The 13,424-nt window shown below is 45.1% G+C and overlaps 1 protein-coding gene across 1 annotated transcript in view; it reads right to left on the bottom strand.

Annotated features, from left to right (window-relative positions):
- Positions 1–6,918, bottom strand: part of arid2 (AT-rich interactive domain 2) — a 107,323-nt gene extending 100,405 nt beyond the window's left edge. The window contains exons 1-3 of the mRNA XM_060914332.1: positions 6,398–6,918; positions 6,168–6,261; positions 5,339–5,436 (exon numbers count right to left, since the gene is read on the bottom strand). Of these exons, the coding sequence (XP_060770315.1) occupies positions 5,339–5,436; positions 6,168–6,261; positions 6,398–6,492 (287 nt within the window). The 5' untranslated portion in view covers positions 6,493–6,918. The remainder of the gene's footprint in view (positions 1–5,338; positions 5,437–6,167; positions 6,262–6,397) is intronic.
- Between the last annotated feature and the right edge of the window lie 6,506 nt (positions 6,919–13,424).

Here is a 13,424-nt window from a genome sequence, read left to right as displayed (position 1 = left end):
TGCTGTGCAGTGTGCATGTCGTGCAGTGCTGTGTAGTGTAAGTGCTGTGTAGTGTGCATGTCGTGCAGTGCTGTGTAGTGTAAGTGCTGTGTAGTGTGCATGTCGTGCAGTGCTGTGTAGTGTAAGTGCTGTGTAGTGTGCATGTCGTGCAGTGCTGTGTAGTGTGCATGTCGTGCAGTGCTTGTGTAGTGTAAGTGCTGTGTAGTGTGCATGTCGTGCAGTGCTTGTGTAGTGTAAGTGCTGTGTAGTGTGCATGTCGTGCAGTGTGCATGTCGTGCAGTGCTTGTGTAGTGTAAGTGCTGTGTAGTGTGCATGTCGTGCAGTGCTTGTGTAGTGTAAGTGCTGTGTAGTGTGCATGTCGTGCAGTGCTGTGTAGTGTAATTGCTGTGTAGTGTGCATGTCGTGCAGTGCTTGGGTAGTGTAAGTGCTGTGTAGTGTGCATGTCGTGCAGTGCTGTGTAGTGTAAGTGCTGTGTAGTGTGCATGTCGTGCAGTGCTGTGTAGTGTAAGTGCTGTGTAGTGTGCATGTCGTGCAGTGCTGTGTAGTGTAAGTGCTGTGTAGTGTAAGTGCTGTGTAGTGTGCATGTCGTGCAGTGCTGTGTAGTGTAAGTGCTGTGTAGTGTGCATGTCGTGCAGTGCTGTGTAGTGTAGGTGCTGTGTAGTGTGCATGTCGTGCAGTGCTGTGTCGTGTAGGTGCTGTGTAGTGTGCATGTCGTGCAGTGCTTGGGTAGTGTAGGTGCTGTGTAGTGTGCATGTCGTGCAGTGCTGTGTAGTGTAGGTGCTGTGTAGTGTGCATGTCGTGCAGTGCTGTGTAGTGTAAGTGCTGTGTAGTGTGCATGTCGTGCAGTGCTTGTGTAGTGTAAGTGCTGTGTAGTGTGCATGTCGTGCAGTGCTTGTGTAGTATGCATGTCGTGCAGTGCTGTGTAGTGTAAGTGCTGTGTAGTGTGCATGTCGTGCAGTGCTTGGGTAGTGTAGGTGCTGTGTAGTGTGCATGTCGTGTAGTGCTTGGGTAGTGTAAGTGCTGTGTAGTGTGCATGTCGTGCAGTGCTGTGTAGTGTAAGTGCTGTGTAGTGTGCATGTCGTGCAGTGCTTGTGTAGTGTAAGTGCTGTGTAGTGTGCATGTCGTGCAGTGCTTGTGTAGTGTAAGTGCTGTGTAGTGTGCATGTCGTGCAGTGTGCATGTCGTGCAGTGCTTGTGTAGTGTAAGTGCTGTGTAGTGTAAGTGCTGTGTAGTGTGCATGTCGTGCAGTGCTGTGTAGTGTAAGTGCTGTGTAGTGTGCATGTCGTGCAGTGCTGTGTAGTGTAGGTGCTGTGTAGTGTGCATGTCGTGCAGTGCTGTGTAGTGTAGGTGCTGTGTAGTGTGCATGTCGTGCAGTGCTTGGGTAGTGTAGGTGCTGTGTAGTGTGCATGTCGTGCAGTGCTGTGTAGTGTAGGTGCTGTGTAGTGTGCATGTCGTGCAGTGCTTGGGTAGTGTAAGTGCTGTGTAGTGTGCATGTCGTGCAGTGCTGTGTAGTGTAAGTGCTGTGTAGTGTAAGTGCTGTGTAGTGTGCATGTCGTGCAGTGCTGTGTAGTGTAAGTGCTGTGTAGTGTGCATGTCGTGCAGTGCTTGGGTAGTGTAGGTGCTGTGTAGTGTGCATGTCGTGCAGTGCTTGGGTAGTGTAGGTGCTGTGTAGTGTGCATGTCGTGCAGTGCTTGGGTAGTGTAGGTGCTGTGTAGTGTGCATGTCGTGCAGTGCTTGGGTAGTGTAGGTGCTGTGTAGTGTGCATGTCGTGCAGTGCTTGGGTAGTGTAGGTGCTGTGTAGTGTGCATGTCGTGCAGTGCTTGGGTAGTGTAGGTGCTGTGTAGTGTGCATGTCGTGCAGTGCTTGGGTAGTGTAGGTGCTGTGTAGTGTGCATGTCGTGCAGTGCTTGTGTAGTGTAAGTGCTGTGTAGTGTGCATGTCGTGCAGTGCTGTGTAGTGTAAGTGCTGTGTAGTGTGCATGTCGTGCAGTGCTGTGTAGTGTAAGTGCTGTGTAGTGTGCATGTCGTGCAGTGCTGTGTAGTGTAAGTGCTGTGTAGTGTAGTATAAACGTTTTGTACAATCATGTTCATAGTCTGTGGGGTTTTTTGGTCATTTTATTGGTAACCTTACAAACATATTCCATCCTCGGTTTTTATGTTATGCTGTGCAATAACATTCAGTGCCTGGTGCAATATTTCTATTCCAGTTGCCAGTATTTCACTAGTGCAATATTTTCTACTTCAGGTGAAGTTCCATTCTTCTTCTTCTTCTTCTTTAAGTTCTATTCTTAATAAAGTTCCATTCTTATTTTGTTGTGTACATTACATGCATGGCCTGTGTTTTTAACTTTTTTTTATTACTTTAATTATATATACACACTTTTTTCCTGTTGGTTTTTAATACTTTTATTGCACTCTATTTTTTGTTACTGTCTGTTCCTGACTCTTTTCTATCTGTGAGCTGCTGCATCATGTAAATTTGCCCACTGAGGGATGAATAAAGTTTATCTTCTCTTAAATGTGCAGTGTGGAGTGTTAGTGTTGTGTTGTGTAGTGCAGTGTAAATGTTGTGTAGTGCAGTGTAAAACGTGTTAGTGTTGTGTAGTGTAAATGCTGTTTTGCAGTGTTGTGTAGTGTTGTGTAAATGTAGTGTTGTGTAAATGTAGTGTGTTAGTGTTGTGTAAGTGTTGTTAGTGTTAGTGTTGTGCAAGTGTTGTGTAAGTGCACTGTTGTGTAGTGTAAATGTAGTGCTAGTGTGTAGTTAGTTCAGTGATAGTGTAGTGTAAGTGTAGTGCAGTGTAGTGTTAGTGCAGTGTGTGTAGTTAGTGCAGTGTAGTGTTAGTGTGTAGTTAGTGCAGTGTAGTGTAAGTGCAATGTAGTGTTAGTGCAGTGTGTGTAGTTAGTGCAGTGTAGTGTTAGTGCAGTGTGTGTAGTTAGTGCAGTGTTAGTGCGTAGTTAGTGCAGTGTAGTGTAAGTGCAGTGTAGTGTTAGTGCAGTGTAGTGTTAGTGCGTAGTTAGTGCAGTGTAGTGTAAGTGCGTAGTTAGTGCAGTGTAGTGTTAGTGCGTAGTTAGTGCAGTGTAGTGTTAGTGCGTAGTTAGTGCAGTGTAGTGTAAGTGCGTAGTTAGTGCAGTGTAGTGTTAGTGCGTAGTTAGTGCAGTGTAGTGTTAGTGCAGTGTAGTGTTAGTGCGTAGTTAGTGCAGTGTAGTGTTAGTGCAGTGTAGTGTTAGTGCGTAGTTAGTGCAGTGTAGTGTTAGTGCGTAGTTAGTGCAGTGTAGTGTTAGTGCGTAGTTAGTGCAGTGTAGTGTTAGTGCAGTGTAGTGTTAGTGCGTAGTTAGTGCAGTGTAGTGTTAGTGCGTAGTTAGTGCAGTGTAGTGTAAGTGCGTAGTTAGTGCAGTGTAGTGTAAGTGCGTAGTTAGTGCAGTGTAGTGTAAGTGCGTAGTTAGTGCAGTGTAGTGTAAGTGCGTAGTTAGTGCAGTGTAGTGTAAGTGCGTAGTTAGTGCAGTGTAGTGTAAGTGCAGTGTAGTGTTAGTGCAGTGTAGTTAGTGCAGTGCAAGTGTAGTGCAGTGTAGTGCAGTGTAAGTGTGTAGTTAGTGCAGTGTTAGTGCAGTGTTAGTGCAGTGCAAGTGCAGTGTAAGTGTAGTGTAGTGTTAGTGCAGTGCAAGTGCAGTGTAAGTGTAGTGCAGTGTAGTGCAAGTGCAGTCTAGTGTAGTGTAAGTGCAGTGCAGGTGTGTTAGTGTGTTAATGTAGTGTAAGTGTGTAGTGCAAGTGTGTGTAGTGTGTGGTGTTAGTGTGTGTAGTGTGTGTGTAGTGTAAGTGTGTAGTGCAAGTGTGTGTAGTGCAAGTGTAGTGCAAGTGTGTGTAGTGTAAGTGTGTGTAGTGTAAGTGTGTGTAGTGTAAGTGTGTGGTGTGTGTGTAGTGTAAGTGTGTGTAGTGTAGTGTAAGTGTGTGTAGTGCAAGTGTGTGGTGTGTGTGTAGTGCAAGTGTGTGGTGTGTGTGTAGTGCAAGTGTAGTGCAAGTGTGTGTAGTGTAAGTGTAGTGCAAGTGTGTGTAGTGTAAGTGTGTGTAGTGTAAGTGTGTGGTGTGTGTGTGTGTAGTGTAGTGTAAGTGTGTATAGTGTAAGTGTGTGTAGTGCAAGTGTGGGGTGTGTGTGTAGTGCAAGTGTGTGGTGTGTGTGTAGTGCAAGTGTAGTGCAAGTGTGTGTAGTGTAAGTGTAGTGCAAGTGTGTGTAGTGTAAGTGTGTGTAGTGTAGTGTAAGTGTGTGTAGTGTAAGTGTGTGTAGTGTAGTGTAAGTGTGTATAGTGTAAGTGTGTGTAGTGTAGTGTAAGTGTGTGGTGTGTGTGTAGTGTAGTGTAAGTGTGTGTAGTGTAAGTGTGTGTAGTGTAAGTGTGTATAGTGTAGTGTAAGTGTGTGGTGTGTGTGTAGTGTAGTGTAAGTGTGTGTAGTGTAAGTGTGTGGTGTGTGTGTAGTGTAAGTGTGTGTAGTGTAAGTGTGTGTAGTGTAAGTGTGTATAGTGTAGTGTAAGTGTGTGGTGTGTGTGTAGTGTAGTGTAAGTGTGTGTAGTGTAAGTGTGTATAGTGTAAGTGTGTATAGTGTAGTGTAAGTGTGTGGTGTGTATAGTGTAGTGTAAGTGTGTGTAGTGTAAGTGTGTATAGTGTAGTGTAAGTGTGTGGTGTGTGTGTAGTGTAGTGTAAGTGTGTGTAGTGTAAGTGTGTGTAGTGTAAGTGTGTGTAGTGTAAGTGTGTGTAGTGTAAGTGTGTGTAGTGTAGTGTAAGTGTGTGGTGTGTGTGTAGTGTAGTGTAAGTGTGTGTAGTGTAAGTGTGTGTAGTGTAAGTGTGTATAGTGTAGTGTAAGTGTGTGGTGTGTGTGTAGTGTAGTGTAAGTGTGTGTAGTGTAGTGTAAGTGTGTGGTGTGTGTGTAGTGTAGTGTAAGTGTGTGTAGTGTAAGTGTGTGTGTGTAGTGTAAGTGTGTGTAGTGTAAGTGTGTGTAGTGTAGTGTAAGTGTGTGTAGTGTAGTGTAAGTGTGTGTAGTGTAAGTGTGTGTAGTGTAGTGTAAGTGTGTGTAGTGTAGTGTAAGTGTGTGTAGTGTAGTGTAAGTGTGTGTAGTGTGTGTGTAGTGTAGTGTAAGTGTGTGTAGTGTAGTGTAAGTGTGTGTAGTGTAAGTGTGTGTAGTGTAGTGTAAGTGTGTGTAGTGTAAGTGTGTGTAGTGTAGTGTAAGTGTGTGTAGTGTAGTGTAAGTGTGTGTAGTGTGTAGCTGGTGCGGCTCCAGGAGGCCAGTGAGCGCGTCCCCGGCGCTGAAGGATGTAAACAGAGCGCGCGTGGTGCTGGCGGAGGGGAAACTTACCGCAGGTAGTACTGCTTCAGAACAAAAGCAGCGTTCGAGCAACTCCGGGGGAAATTAAACTCTTCTGCAAGTTCCGACCACTGGTTTTTATCCGAGACCTGAGAATTAAACACACACACACACACACACCTCTTTAAGTGAAGCCTTCAGCAGAGCCATCCTGTTAAAGTAAAGTTGCTGCTCTATAAATTCGCCAGACTTTGTTGGTGTTTGTCCTGCAGCCGGTTACCACAATCCCAGCCAGGTAGCTCTGCTAACCAACCCCGGCGCTAGCACTGCTGCCCGCCCGCCTAGCGCCCTTTACTTTCATTTCAGCGTGTAAAACCGGCCCCGCCGCCGCTCCTCAGCGTCCCGGAGACTCCCGGCTCCCGAGCCCAGAGAGCCGCGGTTCTATTTTGCGAGTTCTTTAGAGCGCTGAGCGAGCGGCAGCAGGCCTGTGTGTGACTGAGGCCTACATTTCAGCCGTTAGCCACGAAGCCCCAGCCTGCTGATGGCGAATTTCCCCAACTTCCTCGACAGCAGAGCGGCGCCGCCGGAGAGCCCGCGGCTCGGGGATGGATCCGACTCGGGGCTAAAACCGTGCCGCTCAATTCCAGCCGCACTCACACACTCCGCTAGCGTCCGGCTGCTCTTTTCTCTCTCACACACACATTAGTATTAGCGCACTGCCGGCCGACAGCGAGGCCATGATTCCTTAAACTACACACACACACACTCATACACACACACTCATACACACACACACACACAAAGTGCCTGGTTCGAGCAGCCCGGAGCCTCGACACACACACACGGGGAGTTTTTGTTGAATCCCGGAGCCGCCGCTCACCTTCGCGAAGCCGCCTAAAGAGACGACTCTGACATACAGCGCGCTCAGGTCCAGCTCCTTCCCACCGACCACCGGGACCTTTTTAAACGGCGATCTGCGGAGGAAAAAAAAAAAAAAACAAAACAGTTGGGTGATCACAGAACAGCCCTGTTTCCCGAGAGCCGCGCGCGGAGCGCGGTTTAAAGTTGTATCGGTATATATTTGTATTTGTGAGGAGGAATCGCGCTCACCCTCTGGCTTGGTGAAATTGCCGCAGCTCATCCAGGAAAGCTAGTCCAGCTTTCCTCCGCTGCTCGGGTACATTTTTCCCCGTCGAATTTGCCATCGTGTCGATCCGCAGAACCGGCCCAAACCTCGCGCTCTGCCTGCCTAAGACACCGGGGAGCCCATACTCCGGCGGCGCGCGAGCCCTCGGCACGCTGAGTGGTTTAAAAAAGTTAAAGAAATGGCAGATGGGGAGAAGAGCGCCAGCTCGCTAATAAGGTCTGTAACACACACACACACACGCGCGTGCGCGTGTGCGCGCGCACACACTCTCTCTCTCTCTCTCTCTCTCTCACACACTCTCACACACACACACGGCTACCAAACAGGCAGAAAAAAAAATCCCAAGTTCACCCAAACAATCCGATATATCTAACCGCGCACTAAAACCGTCATGATCGATTAAAATCGGTCGAGTTTGGAGTGTGAGAGAGAGAATCGCTCGCGCGCACGCACGCGCACACTCAGCGGCTGCCGCTTTACACACACTCTCTTAGACAAAAAAGAAAAGCGTTGATCGCGCTGCAGCGCCTTCTACAGGCAACACGTGGAACTGCAGCTCCATCACCCGCGCTGCTTGATCTGAACAATAGAGTGTGGGGTTGGTTTTTTTTTTTTTTTTCCTCTCTCGCTTCTCTGATTCAAGGGCTCATCTGTAAACTACACACGCACACGTTAAAACGTAAAGAAGTGGTGGTGGTTGACAAAATAGACCTGCGTACCTAAACGTAACATCAGGTACAGGTCCAGGTCCGGACCTGGACCTGAACAATTTGACAAATTCTTCTGAACTTCTTCAATAATGACAGAAACATTAATAAACTGTTGACAACTTGTCACTCCATGCGTAATCGAGCTAAGGGTCCCAGCAGGGGTCTCATCTCATCTCATTATCTCTAGCCGCTTTATCCTTCTACAGGGTCGCAGGCAAGCTGGAGCCTATCCCAGCTGACTACGGGCGAAAGGCGGGGTACACCCTGGACAAGTCGCCAGGTCATCACAGGACTGACACATAGACACAGACAACCATTCACACTCACATTCACACCTACGCTCAATTTAGAGTCACCAGTTAACCTAACCTGCATGTCTTTGGACTGTGGGGGAAACCGGAGCACCCGGAGGAAACCCACGCGGACACGGGGAGAACATGCAAACTCCGCACAGAAAGGCCCTCGCCGGCCCCGGGGCTCGAACCCAGGACCTTCTTGCTGTGAGGCGACAGCGCTAACCACTACACCACCGTGCCGCCCCAATCCTACATGCACACAAGGAAATCGAGCTATTGTGTGAGGTACATTGTGCACCCGAGCCACAGGTGGCGCTACACGCCCCATCGTGTTGGTACACTTCCGGTTGTCGTCATGAAGAAGAGCTATTCAAGAGTATAAACAACGTTATCAGTTCCGTGTTCACAAGAAGAGAGTTTGGATGTATGAACAGAAGTGTTCCTAATAAAGTGGGCGGCTAAGGTGAAGTGTCATGCCGACCAAGGCTGTTGTGTTTCCCGCTTGTGGTCTCGTCACTCGTCACTTCCGGAAGCGGCAGTGCTGAAGTAAGTAGCTCGACTCCGTAGCTCGATAGGGTTTACATGCACCAAGTAGCTCGGCTACAATCGCATAATCTAGGTCGCGTAGCTCGATTACGAGAAATCCAGTTCGGTTCGATTTCAGCCGAGCTAAGGTGTTTCCATGCCATTTAGAACTTCGATTTCAGTCGAGCAACGGCAGAAATTCGATTTTCTCTATGTGCATGTAAACGCACTGAGTATCTTTATTCAAAGAAAACTGAACATAACTAGGTTTCCTACCTCACTTCTCAGTCACCCTCTCAGTCTCACACTTAGTTAACTTGGGACAAAAAGTCATAAGTTGTCTCACAGCGAGAAGTGACTACACTAGAGTACTACAGACTACGCGCAGCCCGCGGCCTTTAACTTACGCGGCAAAATTACACAAAGCAGCAAAGGCCGCCAATGCCAGCAAAGGAAAAATGGCTGACCTGCTTTTGAGTCTTTTTGACCAATCAGAACGCTGGATCAGCCAAGCTCTCGCAATGTCTCGTGAGACTGTGGCGAGAGGACCTCAAATCAAAGATGGCTCTGATTTCAAGTTTCAGCGCGGCATTTTACGTCTTTTCCAGTGCTAAATTTTCGTCTTTGTGGTAGGATTTACGCATCTTCAGTCACAAAATAAGCAGATACTTGGTGTAAATTGATATCGGTACAGTACCGGTACTTCATGATCTGGTATTTTGGACCTGTACCGAATCAATTTTCACGGTACAGTACCGGTACACAGTACCGGTACGCAGCCCTACCTTAAAGTGCATACAGTATACGGTATATCCTGGACACAGCTATGAGGCCGACCTCGGTCATTTTTAAGGGCTGAAAATACATTTGCACGCTAAATATTCAACTGGACAATATTGTTTTTTTTTCGCGGTCCAAATCCTGCGCTCTGATTGGCTGGCGAGCGGTCGACATTTATTTTCGCGTTTCTCAGGAGAATAGCGTTAATTTTACAGCATGGAAGGCGATAACGACAGTGTTCACGGTGAAAGCGAGTTTTACTACCCTGAGGAAGATGAAATAAAAGAAAACATTTCAGGAGAAAGCTAAAAACCTGTAACTTGCTAACGCCGAGCAAAAACATGGCTGAATCCTGAATGACTCATCTCATCTCATCTCATTATCTCTAGCTGCTTTATCCTGTTCTACAGGGTCGCAGGCAAGCTGGAGCCTATTCCAGCTGACTACGGGCGAAAGGTGGGGTACAACCTGGACAAGTCGCCAGGTCATCACAGGTCTGCCACATAGACACAGACAACCATTCACACTCACATTCACACCTATGGTCAATTTAGAGTCACCAATTAGCCTAACCTGCATGTCTTTGGACTGTGGGGGAAACCGGAGCACCCGGAGGAAACCCACGCAGACATGGAGGAAACCCATGCGGACACGGGGAGAACATGCAAACTCCGCACAGAAAGACCCTCGCCGGCCATGGGGCTCGAACCCGGACCTTCTTGCTGTGAGGCAACAGCGCTAACCACTACACCACTGTGCCGCCCCGAATGACTCCTATTTGTATAAATAGGGGACTACATAGGCGGCAAAATGTAGTTTTTTTCCTGCCATGGAAGTGCACTTGTATACCGAGGAGGAAGCCATTTGCATTACAGCTGTGAATGAGGATTCAAAATGGCGGCTTGGCTCAGTTTTCCTTTTCGAGCGCTCTTGTTTTCTGTTAGAATTTGGTAAAGAAAAAAATATATATATTATTTACCAGCTTAAGGTCAGTCCGTATGGTGAAATACCGTGACCTCGGTCTTGAATACGGTCCTCGGCCCAGAGGGCCTCGCTCAGTACTTTCAAGACCTCGGTCACGGTATTTCACGATACGGACCTCCCAGCTGGGAAATAACTTATATACATTAAAACGTCTCCATAAAAAGTGCATTGTTAATTATGGTAAACGCTGATTCTGTCTTCTGTGTCTGTTTCGTGCGCACGGCTCTGAGACCAAGAACACAAAAGCAAATGAGCGCGCGACTTGGGGGAGGAACGCAGTGCAGGAGACATGGGATTTCCATGGTAACCATCAGCGCACTTTCATGAAGCTGTTAAATTTACATTTTCGAAGCAGCGCAGTTGTAGCCTGCCTTGTTTGTGATTTTAAAAATAAATCATTCAATAAGCCAAAGCAATAGAGTGGAAAGTTTCAACTTGTGTTTCCCTTAGATAACTTTGCCTTGTGATATTAGAGAGGGTAAAAGGATCTTGGTGGGATCTTTTGTCCTCATTGCTTGGGCCAGATCAAACCATTAAACAAGCTTAAATTATTCTTACTCTTGCCACATACATGATTTTTTTTTCAAAACTGATTATATTCAGTTCAAACACCATTAAAAGTAATTTCAGGAATAGATCTCTTGTGTGACGTGTAATTCACCCCTCTCATTTAAATATGTCGAAAATTTCGGTGATTTTAAAATGCTGGTTACGGCCCTGGGACCAATTTAGTGTTTTTGTTTTTTTATATGAAAGTATGTCCCTTTATACACTCATCCAGAAGGGTAATTTTGCACAAGGCCATCCATCTGTCTACAGCAGAAAAATAAAATAAAATGCGTCTGGAAAAATTCCAACGGAGTCTGGAGCCAGATTCATGACGTTACCTGCTGAAGCATCATCAGGTTTCTGTGAAGAATTTCAGTCATCCAGGTAACTAGTAATCTGTGGTTGCTTGAAGAGAGCAACTGGACTTGCTTGAAGATTCTTGAAAACGTTGCTCTCTTCAACAAACCACAGATTACTATGTTCCTGGATGACTGAGATTCTTCACAGATATGTTTCTACGCACTTTGGGATGAGATCCCTCTGACTGGTGCGGGAGTATGAGAGGACTTCCAGAAAACTGGCAGACGTCTTAGCCAGAGAGGATCGTTCATTTTTGTCAACCTGGAACGGCCATCACTGAACAGAGGTGGGGGTCTATGACATCTTTTATCAGCTACCTACAATGCAGCCATCAGCATTCTGATTCTATGATGATCCATGAGAGGATAAATACCTGATACTCCCTATTAGTCAGACAGAACTGAGGAAGCCTTTCGGATGAGAGGCGAAACGTTTTCAAGAATCTTCAAGCAAGTCCATTTGCTCTTTTCAACCAACCACAGATCATCATCAGGTTGCACGAGCTTTGCATGGTTTCAGTGCACAGCCTGTGTAGACCAAGTTTAGCAGCTAGCGATTTTGCGTTGAAATATGGAATTGTCACCTGAGCGCAATGTGGGAAACGATGAGTGCTAATCCCATCAAGATTGGTGTTGCTACACCCTCCTACGATACATCTGTTAACCATTTTAATAATTACGTGATAATGTTGAAGAAATTTGCAGAAAACCACCAGGTCGTTTTCTCATAAACAAACCAGCGCTGACGTAGGATTCAGAAGGAGGCGTCCCGCACGCGACGTCACGAAAATCAATGTTTGCCGGGAAATCCAAATGCCAACTTTTTTCAGAGGCGGACCAATTCAACTCAAATGGCTTGATTTCAACTGAATTTTTCTGGTATTGCGCAAGGTAAAAAAATTGCACAAAATGCAAAATGTTACAGATATTTGACCAAAGTTTAATATAAAATAGGGGAATTACATTGATCTTGCTCCTAAATATACCCAAGATGTGCCCTTTAACGATCTTTTGGCTGTTACGAAAGTAGAAAAAAGACTTTCAATACGTAGATTGCGCATGACTCAAACTTTCACTGGAAAAACAACAACAACAACGTGATTCCTGATTACTTAGTGTATCAGATCACGTGACACCTTTGTCCACGGTTATCAACATCCAGATGATTATTTATATATAAAAAAAATTGGTATGTGGTTTTTATTTAAAATTTGTTTTACATAGCCTTATATTTAGGACAAAATATCTTTTATATAAATATATGGATGTCGGTGTTTATGTAAATGAGGAAGTAATTCTAATGTTTGTAAACAAATGAACTGATAATGTTTAACCTGTCAGAAAATCTTTTTGTTCCACTTTCTAAGTGTTTTCGTAGATCACATTTTGTTAATTCCAGTTGATTAATTAACTGATAATAACTGTTGTAACTGAAACTCACCTTTGTAAAATTGCTTTTTATTGGTAAATCTGAAAAGGTGTCGATAATTATGGACTGTTGATAATTGTAGCCGCCGCTCTAATAATTTACGGATTGGTCACAGACATTTCAGTATATTACAGATTGGTTACGGATTTCATACAGATGATGTAGCACAGATAAAACAGATTAAGAACAATTATGTTTGGACTCCCAAAGTTCACAATCAAAATATATTTCCTGCATTTATTAGATGGCATGAGTTACTTCTGTAAAAAATCGTGCGCTCTGATTGGTTCCTTAGCGGGCAGTATTTTCCTGTAAGGCCCGTGGGCGATTATGGACTTTCTTTCCAAGGCACCGGCTTTCAATATTGCAAACAAAAGCAAAACGACAAAAAAAGATTAATTGGAAATCAAAACGGAATCAAAAGCAGCCAAAAGACAAACAAGAGTTACAGAGTTAGTCGAGAAATGAGCAATGAAGAGCGTTCAGAAACTGAATTTTATTACCCCAAAGAGGCTGCACAGGGAAGCGAACAAGGAAGCCATGACAAAGACTATAATTTTGCTGACAACGAAAACAGGGCCGATGAAGACTGACCGTCTATTTTAATCTTAAAAATAAAAAAGCCATATAATAAACTCCTTATTAACCTCACTTGCTCGGTCTTTACGGGAAAATGTCAGACCTCAGTCTTTCTGTACACGGCTCGGTCCGTACTGTCAAGACCTTGGTCTGATATTTTCCCATAAAGACCTCATACCCAGTTAATAAGTAGTTATTATATGTTTACTTTTAATTTACTATTGATATTTCATGGAAAGTATCACATATCCGTGAATAAAAGATGCGCGTTTTTTTTTTTTTTTTTTTTTTATTTCCCGTGAATCCGTATTCCATGACTTGTCAGTACGTTGTAAACAGTGGAACAAAGTGATAAGGGGTTGGGGGAACACACACACACACACACACACACACACACAGGAATATTATGCCCTTAAGGTGATGATACACAGGGCGACTTTATGGGCAGTGTTGCCAGGCAATTGCACTTCGACGCTTTCCCATTGAGATTGGGCCACATCATTTCTATCTGAACGATTTTGATCATTTTGGGTGACTTTTTAAGATCATCCAATTAGAGTGCTAGCAGCAAATGACATGACCACCTGAGAGCTTCTGAAATTTTCAACAAAGATGGCGACATCTCCATCAGTGGAACGAAGAGAAAGATAGATGACTTATATCTTTTTATGTCAGTAAGTTATGTGTACAGTGGTGCTTGAAAGTTTGTAAACCCTTTAGAATTTTCTATATTTCTGCATAAATATGACCTAAAACATCATCAGATTTTTACACAAGTC

This window comes from Neoarius graeffei, chromosome 2 (assembly GCF_027579695.1).
Source record: "Neoarius graeffei isolate fNeoGra1 chromosome 2, fNeoGra1.pri, whole genome shotgun sequence".
NCBI classification, from domain to species: Eukaryota; Metazoa; Chordata; class Actinopteri; order Siluriformes; family Ariidae; genus Neoarius; species Neoarius graeffei.
The sequence above is the reverse complement of the archived record's forward strand: the minus strand, read 5'-3'. Positions and strand labels throughout refer to the sequence as shown.